This window comes from Danio rerio, chromosome 5 (assembly GCF_049306965.1).
Source record: "Danio rerio strain Tuebingen ecotype United States chromosome 5, GRCz12tu, whole genome shotgun sequence".
In the NCBI taxonomy this organism is placed as follows: Eukaryota; Metazoa; Chordata; class Actinopteri; order Cypriniformes; family Danionidae; genus Danio; species Danio rerio.
Genome location: NC_133180.1, coordinates 46,507,501 through 46,527,186, shown reverse-complemented (window position 1 = coordinate 46,527,186; position 19,686 = coordinate 46,507,501). Strand labels below are relative to the sequence as shown.

Here is a 19,686-nt window from a genome sequence, read left to right as displayed (position 1 = left end):
CTTAATATATTAAATAAAAATATCCTTTTAACTTTTATTTAATGTTTAAAATGCAAATCCAATTAGATTCACTTTATTTGGTAAATAGAGCAAGTTTGCCTTATAATATATCTAGTAAAAGATGGAAAATATAACTGTACAAACTGGATTGTACATAAATCAGATGAACATTTTCACATTAGTCAATAATATTACTGAAATGAATTAAAAAAACTGAATAAATATAGATTTACACACATTCACTCGAGTTAATAAACAGAATTAATGATGGGCTACAAATCTACGGGCGCAGATTCTGTGTGTGCCAACTTATAGCATGTCTTTGGATTGTGGGGGAGCAAACATGCAAACACAGGGATAACATGCAGATTCCAGACAGAAATACCAACTAGCCCGGCGAGACTCGAACCAGTGATCCTCTTGCTGTAAGGCGACAGAGCTAACCACTGAGCCACCGTGCTGCCCTTTTGTGTTTAAGGGTGCTTTCACACTAGCACTTTTAGTCCGCACCCGGGTTTGTTTGACGTCATAGTATGTTACGTTGAGCTAGTGTGAACGTGTCTGAATGTTTACAATGTTTTTGCGGCAGATGGACACAAGTCACTTTCTGTATGTCCAAAACCAAAAGCTTCAGTTAAAGCAGAATGACATGGCACTTTGCTTTCGTGACCATTACCTAGCAATGGCTGTAAACAAAACAGCAGCTCGATGACGCACATGTACCAGGGTTCAGAGGGAAAAAAGTGTGAACACAAACCAACGGAGAAGGTGGCAGTAGGGGACAATCGAACTTGGGTACGGTCCAGGCAATTAAACCAGGTGTAAAAGCACCCTAGCAGAAGAAAGAAGCTCAAACAGGTTTGCAACATATGAAGAGTGAGTAAATGATGACAGAATAAAATAATTTCGGTCAATTGTCGATTTAAAACAGCTTTTCTGCTATGTTGATTGCCTGACCAAAAAGCATCTTCTATTCAGATATACTGAGTTCTGATGCACCTGAACTGACCATATGGCATCTATGAAACTATTTTCATGTCATTTTTCTGCTTTTTTAAGATCATCTGTCAGCATGTTGGTTTTTCAGACCTTTTTTATAGTTGAAATACTTGGCATTCAGGTGACTGTTACCTTTGGATTTGGTCTCAGTTAAAATGTCAGCTTAAGTTAACTTTTGGTATTTAAATATTAGATTAAACCAGCGTGACATGTCATAAATACTAGTTTGCAATCAAACCATAGGCCAGTCCCAAATGACACACTTCATGTGCACCTGCAGTCTTGCTGACTTACTATGATGCATGTGTTTGCTAAGTCCAGAAGACAATGTGACATTTCATCTTACTCATGGGTGCTTGCAAATTCTCTATTTTGCAGTTACAATTTATCCATGATGTGCATGTCAAGACTGCACTGAAAAGAGCTCAGAGCTCTGACAGTCAAAGCAACATTAGATAACAAAAATATAGACTCAGAGGAAAACCACAAGAATTTAGGGTGACAGAGGCTCAGTGGTTAGCACTGTTGCCTCATAGCAAGATGGTCGCTGGTTCGAGTCCTAGCTGAGTTAGTTGGCATTTCTGTATGGAGTTTGCATGTTCTCCCCGTGTTGGTGTGGGTTTCCTCCGTGTGCTCTGGTTTCCCCCACAGTCCAAACACATGCAGTGCAGTTGAATTGAATAAACTAAATTGGCCGTAGTGTGTATTGGTGTTTCCCAGTACTGGGTTGCAGCTAGAAAGGCATCCTCTGTATGAAATATATGCTGGATAAGTTGGCAGTTTATTCTGCTGTGGCGACCCCTGATGAATAAAGGGACGAAACTGAAGGAAAATGAAAGAATGAAGGAATATTAGGATTGAGACAATAACTGGATGCCCTGCTTATTGCTTCAACACAGTCACAAACTGCCCATTATAAGTACATGAAATGTCATTCAATGCACTGACAAATGCACAAGGATTTGTGCATCATTACTAAGCTATTAAACATATTCATTTATGTCCTGAAATATTTCCAAAAGCCTGTGTGCTCAGAACCTGTTGCGTATTTCTGTCTGAACCAAACTCCAGCGGCCCCTGCCTGTTCAGGTCAAGAGTGATAACTGTAATGATACATGTAACAAATATTAGCATGACTAATGGAATGTTTTATATAGTCTGTGATAGCCTTTAGTAATTGATGCAAAAATAGTTTCTGAAAGTGAGTGTGATTGTTCATTTGGGACTCTGCCATTCTTTTATATTTAGAATGATACTATGAATATTTCATTATCATTATAGTTAGGCTTTGCCTTCTCAAATATACTATATCAATGGGCCTAAAGCCACAATAACATCCTTGATTTGTGGATGATGAGTGTTCAGTTGCTATTGTCAATTACCCTTTCATGAACAAATTTAATTTGAGGAACCTGTGAATCAATTTTCTAGTTTTTCTAAAGGTTATAAATGCCAAGTCCTGCAAAGAAGGCCTTTTAAAATACAACAAACTAATTAACTGATTTTGTCACACAAGGTTGCTGTCAATGAGATTTTCAATTATTTGACTTTTCTTGACAAATTCATGTTTAAAAATTGGAGTCAAGCAGGTCATGTTTGATTGCATTCTTACAATTGATGCTTCACAAGATCTGCCAGCCCTTGCTAACAAGTTTTTACTTTCTGCCATGGTGCTTCCGCTGTCTGTTCATGGAGTCCCTGGAGAAATTATGAATAATTTGTTGAGAATTAAATGTTGATTTTACACAGAAGTAGAACAATTGCAAAATGCACTTGGATCTGGCAATTAAAAATTGTCTGGAATGTTTATTTACCGGTAAATATGACTGTACTATTAACAGGTGATTTCCTCTAAAGTCATGCCAGTTAATTAATTTGGATTTCCAAAATCGCAATTGAAAGAACAACAAATGATCCATAATTTTTGGTCATATCAGTTCTACATTATTAGGGTCTATTTGTCTTTGTATTATACCAAAGTCCTTGTAAGGCAAGTCAGTTTACTTCTAAAATCTCTTTCAGGCATTCAGTTTAAATGGGGAACATCCCATTCTCAAAATTCTTCAAAATGGTTTGCCAAACTTATAAATAAATTTCACATTTGAAATCGCCAATAAAACTAAACTACGACTGTCTCTTAAGTTTCATTTTTAAACATTTGAATCACACAAAATCTGCATATTTTCAGGTTGCTCAATCTAACGTGCATGCACACTCGAAGGAAATGCGATCATGACACCAACCTCTTTATGGCTGTTTATGTTTAAGTGTTACACCGTCACCCTGGAATTATAAGGTTCTATCTAAGTTCTGAATGATTTAGAAATATTGAGCTTTAAAGTTTTTACATTCCATATAGCAAACAGTATGTGTGTAACATTTGTTTTTTTTTTAAATAAAAAGTCTTAAAATGTAAACAACTTGTATAAAACATCCCATAATGTAAATATGTTGTCATTTAATAAGAATATGTCAATAACTTAATTTTGACAAAAATGTCAGATAGAACCTTATAATTCTAAGGTGACGACATCTTATCATCCTCTGAATAATGCCTCATTCAATTGTCCTGGTCTATTGAAGTAATACCCAACCTGGTCTTGATGGCAATTCCCCCCTAAAATTGTAAAAAAGCCTCTTCCTCGGAGGATTGTCAGATCAATGATTGGCTCCTGTACTGGAAGGCGGGACTTCATTTGCCATATTGACTGTTTCACTTTTCCCCATTTAAATCTATAAGCATGTCTTATGTATTCTATAGTCTATGTACAGTATATACTCATAGTAAAACACTGGCCCTTGTAAAATTATAAAACAACAACAACAGATTTTTATTACATTCTTCAGCCTATCAGAATACTTAATATCTGCATTCCAAGTCTCATACATGCACCTGTTTACACCAATTGTCAGACAACTTGGAAAGCTAATATTATTGTCATATCACCTGTCTGTTAATCTTGAACGGTCAATTATGTTTTGAGTTATTTACTGTATAAGGTATGATTAATGCAGGACCAATCCAAAGTAGGATCAGCCTATATCAGAAAGAACATCAGCCATGAGTTTATTAAAAGCTGATCTCAACCACCTAAGTTTGCTGGTGGGCAGTATGGCATTCTCATTTTGTGACACTGAACTGTGTGTTTAATTCAGTTTATATGACCTGACTGAAATGGGCTTCCAAGCTCTTTAATTCCCAATTTAATCCCTGTCTGTCTTCTCACAAGGAACTAGAAAATGAATAATTTATGATACTCACAGTCGCAACTGTTCAGCAGTCTGTTTTCAGTGCTCTGTATAAAGAAATAGTCACACCCAACTAGCTCGTAAACAGCTTATCAAACACACCCACACATACAGCATCAGCGGATATATTACAAAAGACTTGCACTAGCAGAATTTAACACTGCTGGGGTTGCTCACAAAACTGAAACATTTTAGTCATATGCTGATGTTTTTCCTGTTGAACATAGTGAGGAAAACATGTATTGGGGAGACTTTCTCATTTACAGTGCATCCGGAAAGTATTCATGGCACTTCCCGTTTTCCACTTTTATTTAATTTTACAACCTTATTCCAAAATGGATTAAATTGATTTAATTACTCAAAATTTGACACACAATACCCCATAATGACAATATGAATTTTTTTTTTTTTTTTTGAAATTGTTTCAAATTTATTAAAAATAAAAACCTGAAAAATCAGCCTTTGCAGTGAAGCTCTAAGTTGAGCTCAGGTACATTCTGTTTCCATTGACTTTTAGCAGCTTAAATGGATAATGTGGTAAGATAAGTTGATTTGATACAGTGGTGTAGATTAACTAATTATAAATACTCAAACTACTGTAATTGAGTAGTTTTTCTCATAATTGTAATTTACTAAGTAGTTTTAAAATTGTGTACTTTTACTTTTCCTTGAGTAATTTTTTTTTTTGTGCTGTGTCTGTACTTTTACTCCACTAATTTACTTTAACCTGCAGTCACTACTTTATTTATTTCTTTATTTATTTTTTGTCTATGAGGAATAGAAAAATCAGTCCTGTAATCCTGTCCAATAAAATTGCACATACTGTAAAAAATAAATCACATCATAATGAACTACCTCAAGACATGTGCACTTTATAATTACAGCAAACTGTTTGGAAGCAAGGCGACGCAGTGGCGGAGTGGGTAGCACGTTCGCCTCACAGCAAGAAGGTCGCTGGGTTGCTGGTTCGAGCCTCGGCTCAGTTGGCGTTTCTGAGTGGAGTTTGCATGTTCTCCCTGCGTTCTGGAAGGGCTGGAAGGGCATCCTTCCAGCCTAACAACCTAAAATTGACCAAATATCAACATCATTTGATGTCAGTATTGGACATCAAAATAACATTGTCTTTAGACTTGCTAAGCTGGCTAGACATTGAATTTTGGTCACCTGACATCACAACCTATATCTAAGCTAATATTAATGTTTTATGGATGTTGTGTGCCTGCTTGGCAATAACCAGATGCACTACAGAATTTTACAATCACACACACACATGCACAAATTACATGTAGGTGCATCAGCTTTTAACACTGTAATTCTCAATACTCACTACTCTTGAGTACTTTTCAAAGGGCTACTTTTTACTCATACTTTGAGTAATCTTTACAACTGATACTTTAACTCTACCTGCACTACATTTTTAGCCAAGTAATTGTACTTTTACTTGAGTAAGATTTTTCAGTACTCTTTCTACCACTGATAGGACATGATTTTAAAAGACATACACCTGTCTATATAAGGTCCCAGGGTTGACAGTGCATGTCAAATCACAAACCAAGCATGAAGACAAAGGAATCGTCTGTAGACCTCCGAGACAGGATTGTGTCGAGGCACAAGGCTGGGGAAGGTTACAGAAAAATTTCTGCTGCTCTGAAAGTTCCAATGAGCACAGTGGTTTCCATCATTGAAGTGGAAGATGTTTGGAACCGCCAGGACTCCTCCTAGAGCTGGTCGGACATCTAAAATAAGTAATCAGGTAAAAGGGCCTTATTTTTAATTTGTGGCTTTGTGCCAACAGGAGACTGTGCACATGGGTTTTATAATTAGCGGCGGCCGAGTCTGACTACTGTGATGGCAGCGCTGCTGTTTTGCCGGAGCCTTATTACGTGAAGTTTTTTTTTTTTTTTTGTATATTATGATTTCATTGTTTCTTTGTCTGTATTATTATATTTACATAGTGATTTTGTCCTGTTTTTATTATGCATTTGTGTGTGTGTTTTTTTTTTTTTTTTTTAATTACCTTTTCTGTTTAGGTCTATTGTAAATTGTTTTCTTATTGGTTGTGATTACATTTTTTCTTCTTTAATAGTTTCTTTATATATATATATATATATATATATATATATTTTTTTTTTTTTTTTTTTTTGTAGGGGGGAGACCCAGCTGGGTGCATTGCATTGGGGTGTGCTAAATAGGTTTTGCTGTGCGGAATAAGTTTGCTGTGTATTCTCAGGTTTTGTGTGTGTGTGTGTGTGTGCGTGTGTGTGTGTGTGTGTGTGTGTGTATTCCTTTGGTGTGGTGGATATTTGCAAACTTATGCTGGTACCCTGCACTATTGTTCTGGAATATTGTTGTCTTTTATAAATTTTGATTATAGATAATGGCTTATGCTAAAAATGGATTTTGAACGTTTTTAACTTTTGTATTTTAATAAAGTGTCTTTTCTGAGTTTAAGTCTTCATGCTCACTCTAATTTTATTATAATTATTGATTATTATAAATATTATAATTATTATTAGTAGTAGTAGTGGTATTATTATCATAATTATTATTTTTTTTATTCCCGGCATAACAGAGTGTCAGAGTCGTTTAGGCGTTGGCTTAATTTCTTATGCCCCACCACACATATTAAAGGTAGTTTTTTTGTACTAAACAACACCTCAAATTGATTTATTAAAAATGGCTTGTTTTTCTCACAGGTAAACAACGGAAAATTCACAATGATCATCTCAGGTAAACCTAACGTGTTTTATTCAGTGTTAAATTCTAATAATAGGAGTTTGAAAGCCATTTTACATGACATTTATTGTCATATACTGAAAGCAGCAGCAGATAGTTCACCTCAGATGTTAAAAACAAAATAAACCACTTGAAATTGAACTATAAGACTAAACACATATGAGTGAATCAGCATGTACATTTAATAATGTTAAGTAGGGTTAATATGCATTAAACAGATTATTAACCTTTCCATTTTGTGAGTGAAGTTTCTGACGTGTTTTGTCTGGTGCAAACACCCAAATTGCATCACTGCTTATCTCTTCACAGAGGGTGTTGTTAGGACATGGGGTTACTATATAACCTGCTCACCTATTGTTTACATCCATTATATTTATATAATTTGCTAATTAACAACGTCATGTGGAACTCTGAATTTGCATCTCGTCTGCTACTGTCCACCTGAGGTTGCATTTCTGTCACGGACGCATGCTTTGAGAGCCATTCTAAATGAATGAATGAAATATGTGGTTTTCCACCAAGGCAACCCGGGGTGCTGAAACATGTTTGGCTAAACTGGCATTGGGCAGGTTAAAATTACCAAAACAAAGACATTGTTCTGGCATGGAAAAAAAAACAGAATATTGAAATATGGCATTTTGAAAGCAGAATATCTGACTTCAGCATGATTTTCTTGTTCACTTGGCATGTTTCTTAAATATTACAAACATATTATGGTATTGTTATGCTTTAGAAGAGTCAAAAACTCATATACAGCACCTTTAAACAAGCCTGAAGGACTCAATTAATCAGGTGTGTTTAATTAGGGTTTGAACTAAACTGTGTAGAGTTATTGCCCTCCAGGAATCGTGTTTGACGCCCCTGATCTAGACATTCTTTGAAAGTAGCTCAAATAACCTGCTTCACTCTCAAAGATTTTCACTAGATGTATTTATCATTCTGTCTTTATGTTGGGATAGCTGTCTTTAGTTCCTTGGAGAATCGCATGTTTTGAAAGAGTACCTATTGTGTACTGAAGGACCCCTGTGGTGCCTCAGGTATCTTCTCATGTTTACATTGTTCATAGCTGCAGTTTTTCCACCTTTTCATAACATTCTGACCAACATTTAAAACCAGCTTTGGTGAAAGCAAACATGCACATTTATAATTTATTTCATAAAGGAAAACCTTTGCAAAATGGTTGCATTTCATTTTCATTTAATTCACGATTAACATATGCACAGATATTAGTTAACATATTACTCATGAATGCTTAAGCTATTATCATTTTAATGACTGTTGAGGCACTGGCAGGACTAGCTAAATACAGTGAATTACCATTTAGTTAACAGCTCTGTGACTCAACAAATAAAGTCACAACATAACTATACTGTACCTTTGCAAATCATTATCTACTAATTAGGTAAAGCAAAAACGTTGACTGCTGTGACACTTAACCTATGCATTTACATCATTAGTTTATAGAGTGTTAGTGTTTACATATAATACAGTGTTTATATAATGGTACTATGGAACAAAAACAGCTTGATTCATTTAACTAGTAACTAGGGCTGCACAATTACACATTGCAAATTTTGTATTATATATATATATATATATATATATATATATATATATATATATATATATATATATATATATATATATATATATATATATATATATATATACATACATACATACATACATACATACATACATACATATATATATATATATATATATATATATATATATATATATATATATATATATACTGTATAGTGTTATGAATACAATTTCAATTTCACTAGATAAGTTGAATATGGACAGTAATACATTGATTTAAAAAACATTTTAAAATAAAATACCAAATACTTCATTTTTATGTCTATCAAAATAAACTATCAAATACAGCAGCCACAAATGTATACAAATAAAATACTGTATTTTGAAAATACTATAAAATACTTTAACAAGGGAGCATGACAATTCTTCGTAAACCTTCTATCAATAGGCATATTGGATCACTCCCTTCACCATTAAATTGACTTAGTGAAGTAAACAATGTGTTTACTTCAAACAGTGTTTCTCTTTGATTATGTACAGATTACATACAGAAAGTCCTGTCTTAAAAATTATCCCTTTAATCACTATGAAAAACCATTTAATGCTGATAATAAGTTGGAATATACTAGATAATTTATCTCTTAATTGTGAAAACCGCCACCATCTCTAAGAAGTCTCAAAATTTTTGCAATTGAAACATTTAATACTCAATGCAAAATCACATTTTCTGAAAACTAAATTCTCCAGTTTTATTAATTTCCATAAAACATGCCTTTTTTTTGTTTGTTTTTTTTTTGCAATTGTACTCTTCAATACACAATATAAAACATCTGTTTTTGCTGCCATTAAAACTGAGTTGGGGTTTTTTTAACCAGTCTGTAGTATTATTAAATATTTTCTCATACTGATTAACTATGTCAAAGTTTGTAATTAACTATAAAGAGCTCTTCCAGAACAGCTACTAACATTTGAAACAGCCAATGAAGTATTGTAGAACTTACAGTAGGACTTATTTATGGTGCTTGTCTTATTTTGCTGTTTTATTTTGACTTGTTCCTGAATCAACCCCTGCTATTTGTCTGTTGCTTTCTTTATATGTGATGTATATTTTCCATCCATGCTCCAAGCATTGAACAACATCTTTAATATTTTTCAATTTTCTAGTCTAATCTCAAACCTTGGCAAATAACTGAGAAAGCACCAATGTAGACTTCTTACAAAGTATTTTACAGTATTTTAAAAATTCAAGACACCAAAGTATTTTGATGCAAAATATTAAGCCATAAACCCTATCAAATACAATTACAAAATACTATTTTGTATTTAAAAATACATATATAAAATACATGTATTATAAATACTGCCCATCCCTGGGTGCAAAAAATATAATAAACAATCTACTATCATAGATAAATTCAAAGAAGGAAATACGCAACTTAAATAAACAGCATTTTATTGTTTTCCGAAGAGTCGAAATGTATTCAGGTATACAGAAATTGAATAATCAAATGTAAAATAATACTGCATAGTCTTCGTTTTATAAACAATTCCATAAAATCAGCCATTCTTAATTTTTTCAAGGTTAAAAATGGTATATTTTCATTTGCCTGAATGCTTTTTTTAAACCTTCACACAGTGATAGGCCTCAAAAGGCACTTGCTAAATTATAAATTATAATCTAGACTCAACATTGCAAATACTAGTTATGTGACTATTGCGAATGATCATATCGATGCGGAAACAAAATATTGTGCAACCCTACTAATATTGAGTACTTGAATAATATTATGTTCATTTGCTGTTCATGCAGTAATCATTAATAAATAACTTAGCTCTTTGTGAGTTATACAATAAATTATGATTATTTGTGGATTAGTTAATCATTATTTAGAGCTTATTAGTGCACCTGCATTGTAAAGTGTTATCAAAAATACATTACAAATTCATAGCAATTTTGTATTGTTTAACCGAACAGTAACATGAAAGCTTTTAAAAGTCCAATCATGGCTTCATTTCACACTCTATTAAATTGAGTTATTCTAACCTCTTTGACATGCAGGACCATACACACTGCATCAGAAAAGATTAACTAGTCAGGCCCTCTAAAGAATCTAAAGTATGCTTATCTCCCCTGTTTCCCATATTGTTGTTTTTTTTCTACATGGATTTACCACAACAACACCTGCCTGCAAAGGAAGCCCTTATAAGGTCTTATAAGGAAAATTACACTGGATGTGGCCGACCATGTCCCAAAATTTGTTCACACAGCCCATAAATGACTAACCATCTCCTACTGTGGCTCACTGGTGAAGCTCTATTTTTAGAGTGCACATAACACAATGTAAAATCAGAGTCTTTATTAAGATATCATCCACAGCTGAAGAAGCCCTAAACACTGAACTGTTTTCTACAAAAAGATGCACTTTTGTTATAGCAAAAGATAAAATAAAATAAAAATATGTTTCTTTTGTTAACAGTTAAAGTTTACATTTAAACATTTATACATTTAAACCACATTAATCGATTATCTTTTGTCTTGAAAATAAATAAATGGCAGCTTAATGATTTTCTTATTTTTTTGAACATTTATTTTAAAAACATTTCTCCATTTTTTTGGTCACTGGTGATAAGAAGGGAATAAACAGAGGTCAGAGCCAGCTCCAAGAAATCAGTCAAATATTGTACTTTATAAATGTCTAAACTCAACCTCAGCGTAACCTGTTGTGTTTTAACAACATCTACACCTACCCCAACCCTAAATCCAACTGATTTGTTTTAGTAATATCTGCTCCACCTACACCACCTAAACCCAAATGTGGTTTAAGCCCCTCCCATTTGGAGGACACCCAACCTACTTGCGGTGTAATCCCTCCCACTTGGAGGTCTCCGGACTGCAGCGATACCTACTTGCTTGTGTTACCTACATTTTTGGTGATGTTAAAGGTGAAATGTTATTTATTGACATTTTTCAGCTCAGGTGATCAGAATTACATACAAATGTAATAATTATTTAATAATTTAAAACAAATGTTTTAATCAAATGAACTAAAGGTGTTATTCAAAGATGTTACTTTATTTCTGCATCCATACATTTGCTATTAAATTACATCATCTACTATATGAACAAGTAATGATGCAATCCTTTACACTGTAAGTCTTATGTGTAGCAGAATTCAGTGCATGTAAACATTTATTATCTTTTTAATGTTTACATAGGAATAAGCTAAATGAATAAAAAGGAATTTTACAAAACGCCTGATAAAAGTTAAATAAGTATGATTGTGGGTATTAAGATAATAACAATATAATAAAAATATTCAAAAATATTCAATGGAAAAACTTTAGCATTTCTGAAAAAAAAAATCAGACAACAACATTATCAAAATGATCTGTGTAACGGAAGCCAGCTAGTGAAGTGCTGTGCGGGTAAACCTCACTCCTCTGACCTCTAAAGGTGCTCTAGCGACAGACGCTATAGGGCATGGTCTTTAGCTTCCTTGTTAGAGCAACCAGCCTGATCTCACGAGAAAACGTAAGTATTTTACGTTTTGTCAGTTTAGGGGCAAATTCAGTCATACGAAATTGTATGATTTTAAAAAGTAGGCGTGGCACCTAACCCCACACCTAAACCCAACCGTCGTTGTGGGACGAGCAAATCGTACGAAATTGTACGAATTAGATCATACGAATTTATTTGAATTAGCCACTAAATCAAAAAGTTACAAACTGCTGTGAGATTGTGTTGGAGCAACTGACTTCCATGTGGAAAACCGTCGATGCATTCCCAGCTCCAAATGGGTTGGGGGGTTTAAGGACCAGTGGGGTTACATTGGTGCCGTGTCCTGGATGGGAGTGAGGTTAAGGCTGGTGAGTGTAACGGAGGCCAGCTAGTGAAGTGCTGTGCAGGTAAACCTCACTCTTCTAACCTCTAAAAGTGCTCTAGAGAAAACACTAGAGGCCATGGTCTTTAGCCTCCTTGTTAGAGCAATCGACTCCCATATGGAGAATTGCCGGTTCAATCCCAGCTCAGAGGGGCTTGTGTGGTGTAGGACTGGGAGGGTTACATCTGTTCACATGGAGCATTTAAATGCTGTATTATGCCTGCCAAGCCAGTAGCTAGCACTACAACATTTGTAAAGAAACACTATACAGTGTGTGTCTGCAAACAAACAGTCCTGTAGTATGCAATTGTTCATTTGCTTGTGAAGTACTTGTGCATGGATACCTCTAAATGTGTACACTGGTGTAATAGTTATGAGGTTTTCCCTGGAGTTTGTTTTAAGGAAATAAATTAACTAAAATATTCAGACAGCTGTTTTTGTATGTTACATTAAATATACAGACATAACCCACTGGAAGAGCTATCAAAGTACTGATGTGTCTGTTTGATGTTGCTGCCTTGGGAGCCCATTTCCAGCTCACTTCACTGCACTGGCAGAGAGAGAAAGAGCTCACTGTTTTTCATTTAGTTTGATTCTCAGACTCTCGCCACTCTTCAGATCAGTTACTTGCAGACTGTGAATAAGCGAGAACTGTCTTGCTTTTGGCTTTATTTAAATAGTTAATGTATTCTTTTCATTCATCTTGTTAGGCACAATGGCACTGAGGATGTGTTCATGTTGGTCAGGTTTGGTTTGATTAAAAAAATTGTGGTGTTATTAGTTCAAGTATGAACACTGCCATCTGGACCTTAGTGCGGACCCAACAAGTGGACTGAGACTTCTGAGAGTGTTCACACTTCACAGGTTTGTTTTTATTAAAACTAATGCAAGTGTGATTGGTCTGTTAGTGTTCTGTATCTCATTTAGTATGATCATTGCTATGCTTTGTGATTCAACTGAAATTTGAACAACACATATCAAAGATATCTACTGTAAACAAACTAAAAATAGCTTACAATAGGTGACTATAAAAATTAGTGTATGCTCAAGCATTGTTTTGGAGGTTTTATCAATTCAGTGGCAAAGAGTGCTGTCGCCTCACAGCAAGAAGGTCGCTGGTTCGAGCCTCAGCTGGGTCAGTTAGCATTTCTGTGTGGAGTTTGTATGTTCTCCCTGCGTTCGCGTGGGTTTCCTCCGGGTACTCTGGTTTCCTCTGTACAAGTGCAGTACAAGTGAATTGGGTAGGCTAAATTGTCTGTAGTGTATGAGTGTGAATGAGTGTGTGTAAATGTTTCCCAGAGATGGGTTGCAGCTGGAAGGGCATCCACTGTGTAAAAATGTGCTGGATAAGTTGGCTGTTTATTCCGCTGTGGCAACCCTGGATTACTAAAGGGACTAAGCCGAAAAGAAAATGAATGAATGAATGAATAAACGAATGAGTGGCAAAGTACAGATAATTAATATATTTTTGGTCTGTACCAATAGAATCAAGAGAATTCAATGTTAAGTGTGAACAATCCCTGAAAAAGAAAATGTGTCTCAGTCCTCTTCTAGACAAAATAGGGATCTGGAATATATCTCTATTAATACGCATGTAACATAGAAGACATTAAAATGACATGATGTCACAAGGTGTATGATGTCACACCATGAAGAAAACTGCATCTGCAAGCCTCCCTGTTTTTACTTTTAGTTAATGGAAATGTTTTTCCTTGCAGCAGATTTCATCTGTGTGTACGAACAGGGATTATCCACACTACTAAATCCACACGATGACTTTTCCATGATTTTTCCAAGACTTACAAGTAAACAAAAATATTTATTTATTTATTTATTTTATTTTATTTTTTGTATATGTATGTATGTATGTATGTATGTATGTTTAAAGTGTTACAAAGAGTAAATTTACCATAAGCAAAAGTACAGTCTTGGTCTGCATTCTTTCATTCTTGATATGGAAGCAGCAAAGTGAATACAGACTGAACGCCAGTCATTTTGCCATGCATCATGTCACGGATTAAAGAAACCAGCATAGGTTTGGGGTAAACTAACGTTGAGTACATCGTGTCAAAATATTTAGGATGAGCCACCGGCTTAAAGTAATCGAAGAAACCTATGCCCTGTCCACATACACTAGCGAATGGTGCCCCCTATTGCTGTTACATAGTCAAGGTGTCAACACATTTCTGTGATTCCAGAATTTTTTTGACATCGTTATAAAGATATGAAAATTAACGCAGTTATACGTTACATTCAAATAGATTTTGCTTAAGACAGCCAGCTTGATTAAATAGACTAAAGCCATAACATCAGCTTTAAAATAAAATGTGACTGTGCACAAACACGAATAAAATGAAACGCTTTATAATTAGCTGTTTTCCTATCGGTGTTTATGTTTGCTTGTATTCTGGAGCTGAAACTATGACACTAGACGCAAGTACTATCGCCCTGAGCGCAATTGAAGGCTGTCCATCCATGCGCGCGCTGTGACGCTTAAAAGCGCATCATCACACCGCCGGTCTCTATTCTCACCCAGTCTCTCTCTCTTTCTCTCTCCCGTGCCTGCTCATTGCTCACTGACAGTCCGCTGAGAAGTGACTGTGGAACTGACACCGGCAGCTGCGCTTCGCCTAGAAAACTTGTTGAAACTGCAAATTATGGCACGCAGAATTTTGGAGATCGTAACGAAGAAAGGAAATTAATTTGTAAATAATTGTTTAGTTGTTAATCATTAAAACATCTCCAAAGACTCCTTATGTCTCTTTGTGGAGGAACAGGCGAACAAGGAGGTGTTCGTTTTTACCTGGGAACAGGTAGTGCTATAGGAAAACTGGGTTCACAAAAAGGTAGGATACATTGATTTTGTGTTTGGCTAGTACGTCCGTGTTTTTATTAACTTGTAATACGACGTGAATGACGAATTGCTATTTTGTTGGCTGAAATAGAATATCAGTTGTACAGTATCATTAGTAGACGTAGTGCACAAGAATGTACTGTGGAATTATGTCAGTCAACACTGCTACTATAACTCTCTTGTGTTTTATATTTTAACCCCTTTGTCTGTTATTTGATTTTAACAATATTAAATTATACCTAACCAAAAGCAACTAACCCTAACCCTAACCCTACATGTGTATGAAAGGCATGGAGTCAATTAATAGTACTTATCAAAAATTAAATGTGAAATTACGATGTACACGAACACTGGAAAATAAAGTGTACCTGGTTTTCCTTTTAACCATGGAAACATCTGTGAGGTTTTTAAATATCGAACTCTTTTTTTTTTCTTTTTACATTGCATAAAATATATGATGGTCAGGGTACATTGACCAATGATTCAAACAATTAGATGATCACTTGACTCTGATCTCTTTGTGCGTCACAAATGCTCTCATTGCAACTTCACAATAGCCAATAAAGTATTTCTCCAATATAAATAAATAAAGTCAGCCACAGAGGATTTAGCTGATATGTCTGAATTTTATCATTTTTCTGCATGATTACAGAGGCAAACATGACCGCAGATTGATAACTGCAATTCACTTTATGATAAGTAGGCTAATGGTTGGGCATTATTTGTCAATCAGTTGCTTGCAATATGCACAGTTAATTACACAGCTGGAGGTCAGAGAGTTCAGTTTATAAATAGGTTTGTTCAGAAGCAGCTGCATTCGAGAGTGTTTGAAAGTTAAAAAAAAATCAAAAAGGAAAAGACAAATATTTAAAATATATATATATATATATATATATATATATATATATATATATATATATATATATATATATATATAAATTAAATTTTGATTGTGGAGAAAAGTGAGAATAAAACCAATCGCTCAAGCTTTTTCTATCATCCGCAGATCTAAAATGAACGAGTCTCTGGACCTGAACATTACCCTTGTGGATGATGGTAACTGGACTTTCATCAATGGCTCGAGTGAATTCTTTTTACCTTTGAACAACATTACATATGTTGGATATTACCTGCACCAGCCATCAGTAGCAGCTGTCTTCATAGTGTCCTACCTCCTCATATTCCTGGTCTGCATGATTGGAAATGGAGTGGTTTGCTTCATCGTGTTACGGAGCAAAAATATGCGCACTGTCACCAACCTATTCATCCTCAACCTCGCCATCAGCGATCTTCTTGTTGGGATTTTCTGCATGCCCACAACGCTTCTTGACAACATTATTACAGGTCAGTGCAATGCCAGGAATCATATATGTTATTCTTTGCGTTTTCAAAGTTTCTTCTTCTAGCTAATGCTCTTTCCACAATTTAGGCATGCTTAAAATTTAACTGACATTTATGGATTTCCATAGGGCTGTTGTCTCCAGAGGAAACATCTATTCTAGTAGCCTGGGGGCTTTAGTTAATGCAGAGTTCATATTGTGCTTGGCAGTAGAGGATGCTGTTCACCTTTAGAAAGACAGATTTGTAAGATATGACCAGCTTGCTTAAAAAACGGTCTGGAAATTCCATGAAAAAAGTTAATATGACAAAAAATAATGATCTAATAATAAAAATAATAAACATTTAGTGCTATGTAAGAAATCCACATGCATGTATCAGATTTAATGCTAGGCTCAAGACTGAAATAAGTTATGCATGCTGAGATAAAGGAGAGATATAGAGATAAAGTAGGATCTAAAGGGCTGTTTTTTTTTTCCATATTGGGGCATTTCCTGAATTTCATTGATGTGTAAATTGTGCAGACATGTTTATGTGCTATACTAAATCAGAAAGAACCGGCTCTGAAAACGGAATTTAAAAGGCATGGCATCTTGGTTATGAGATTGCTGCAAGTTATGCTAAATATTTCTTTGTCCTTGCAAATGACTAGTTTCTCTGGTGAGTATGAAAGTATCCATACCAAGTAAATCCGAGTTGGAAACTAATGGATAATGCCAAATTATAACAGAAGTCATGTGTCTCATCTGCAATGACAAAAGCAAATATGTTGCTTTAACTTATTTTAATAAGTTAATTAAGACTCAATTCTTTTTTTATTATAAATATTTGACTTAATATTTTTAGTCACTTTGATTGATGTACTTTACATGACTAAAAAAATTCATTTGATTGAACTAACAGCAATATTTTTTACAGTGTATGAGTGTGTGTACAGTATATGAATTAAACTGAAGTTTTAATTTAGCTCTAGCACAAATTGAAAGGACCCCAAGCATATGTGATGGTATGTGTGACTATCACTGCTATTCATTCTTGCAGTCAAGAGTGTTGCCTACAAGAACTATAAATGTCTATATGACTCATATGTAGTGAATGTGACATTGTGGTTTCAGCAATTTAATGAGCTAATGCACTTGATGGATCATAGCTGGAAATAGATATACTGAAATCTATCATTTCAATAGGTGTTCTTGTAAATTCATTTTAAGTGAAGTTTATATATAAACTAATTTCGAGAGGATCACGTGCTTATGATTGCTTGCAGCCGACCCCGCATTATTATGTTGGCTTGAGAAAGCCAACATACTGTAATGCTACTTAAACTTATTCTTATTATTATTATTATTATTCCGGCTTCTGACCAAAAAAAAGCAATCGCTTCTCCTCCCAGGGCTTAGATGCTACAAGCCCCAAATTTGGTCAAAAGCTGTCTATTGCCCATGAGATGGTTGCTGTATGTCCTCATGCCGATAAGATTTGTAGTTTTTGAATTAAAAATTTTTTGAATTAAAAAATTGTAAATATTACAATCGAGTATTTGGGGCATATACAAAAGTATACAATCCTCAAATTTGGCCAAAAGATGTGCTTTAAATTGAAGATAATTATCATATTTATTTGGTGTAATTATAAATAACAGTTTTCCTATAAATATTTTTTTATATTAAATTTGTTAATTTCAAACCTAAAGCTTGTCAGAGTGTCCACGAGATGGCGCCAGAAGACTATTTTTGAGCCCTTTGGAATTGAGTTTACTGCACCTTTGCACCTTTTATAATTTCTTTCCATTCGGTCCGGTTGGACCTGAATGTCTTTATACCGTTGTAATCACGTGTAAATTCTAACAAAGACAATGTTTGCACTTTTTAAATCACATTTTATTTATTGTGCAAAAATAAAACATCCAAACAGCATCATAACCAATAAAAACACACAGCAAAGAAAATGTATTTTAAAATAGTGAATATATATATATATATACATACAATGTATGAAGATTTTTTTATATCCCCTTAATATGCTCTGCTGTTGCTGCATCAATTTTTCTCTGTAACATCTGGATTGCAATTTACACTGCAATGTTCACAATTTATTATTATGGGGGGAAAATCCAAACAGTATTATAATGTTTTAAAGCAAAAATGTTAAGAACAATTATTTACAAACAGGTAAAATAAAGTGTGTGTATATACATATATATACATACAATTGAAGTCAGAATTATTAGCTCCCCTGTTTATTTTTTCCCCAATTTCTGTTTAATGGAGGGAAGATTGTTTCAGCACATTTCTAAGCCTAATAGTTTTAATAACTCATTTCTAATAACTTCTTTATTTTATCTTTGCCATGATGACAGTAAATAATATTTGACTTGATATTTTTCAAGACACTTCTATACAGCTTAAAGTGACATTTAAAGGCTTAACTAGGTTAATAAGGTGAACTAGGCAGGTTAGGGTAATTAGGCAAGTTATTGTATAACGATGGTTTGTTCTGTAGACTATCAAAAAAAAATTGCTTAAAGGGGCAAATAATTGTGTCCCAAAAATAGTTTTTAAATAATTAATAACTGCTTTTATTCTAGCCGAAATAAAACAAATAAGACTTTCTCAAGAAGAAAAATATTATCAGACATACAGTGAAAATTTCCTTGCTCTGTTAAACATAATTTGGGAAATATTTAAAAAAGGGAGAAAAAAAATCAAAAGGGGGTTAATAATTCTGACTTCAACTGTATATATGTATGTATATATATATATACATACATATATACATATATACATATATAACACATACACACATTTATGGTTAGGGTTATAAGGATTATTTCTTAATCCCCCTTTTATGTTGGCAAAAACATAAGTTTACTTCAGATATTTCTTTCAAAACAGAATATTCTGTACCGCAAAAAAGCCTTCTCCTCACTTGTGATAATGACAATGAAAGCCAAGCTTTTGGCCTATGCTTTACCAAAAAAAAAAAAAAAATCACCCAGGTGATGACAACTAAATATTACGATTATAACATTGTGTTAGTGGCCAGTGGGGTGGAACAACGTCATTGGTCTGAATTAACCAC

The 19,686-nt window shown here is 34.3% G+C and overlaps 1 protein-coding gene across 3 annotated transcripts in view; it reads left to right on the top strand.

Moving 5' to 3' along the window:
- npffr2a (neuropeptide FF receptor 2a) overlaps positions 1–19,686 on the top strand; it is a 230,925-nt gene that overhangs the window by 179,615 nt on the left and 31,624 nt on the right. For 2 of the 3 annotated variants that reach the window (XM_073950539.1, NM_001105109.1), the window contains one exon: positions 16,274–16,611. In XM_073950539.1, the coding sequence (XP_073806640.1) occupies positions 16,281–16,611 (331 nt within the window). In that variant the 5' untranslated portion in view covers positions 16,274–16,280. Of the gene's footprint in view, positions 1–14,962; positions 15,260–16,273; positions 16,612–19,686 lie in introns of those variants that run through there. The other variant, XM_005165326.6, reaches the window with a different exon arrangement.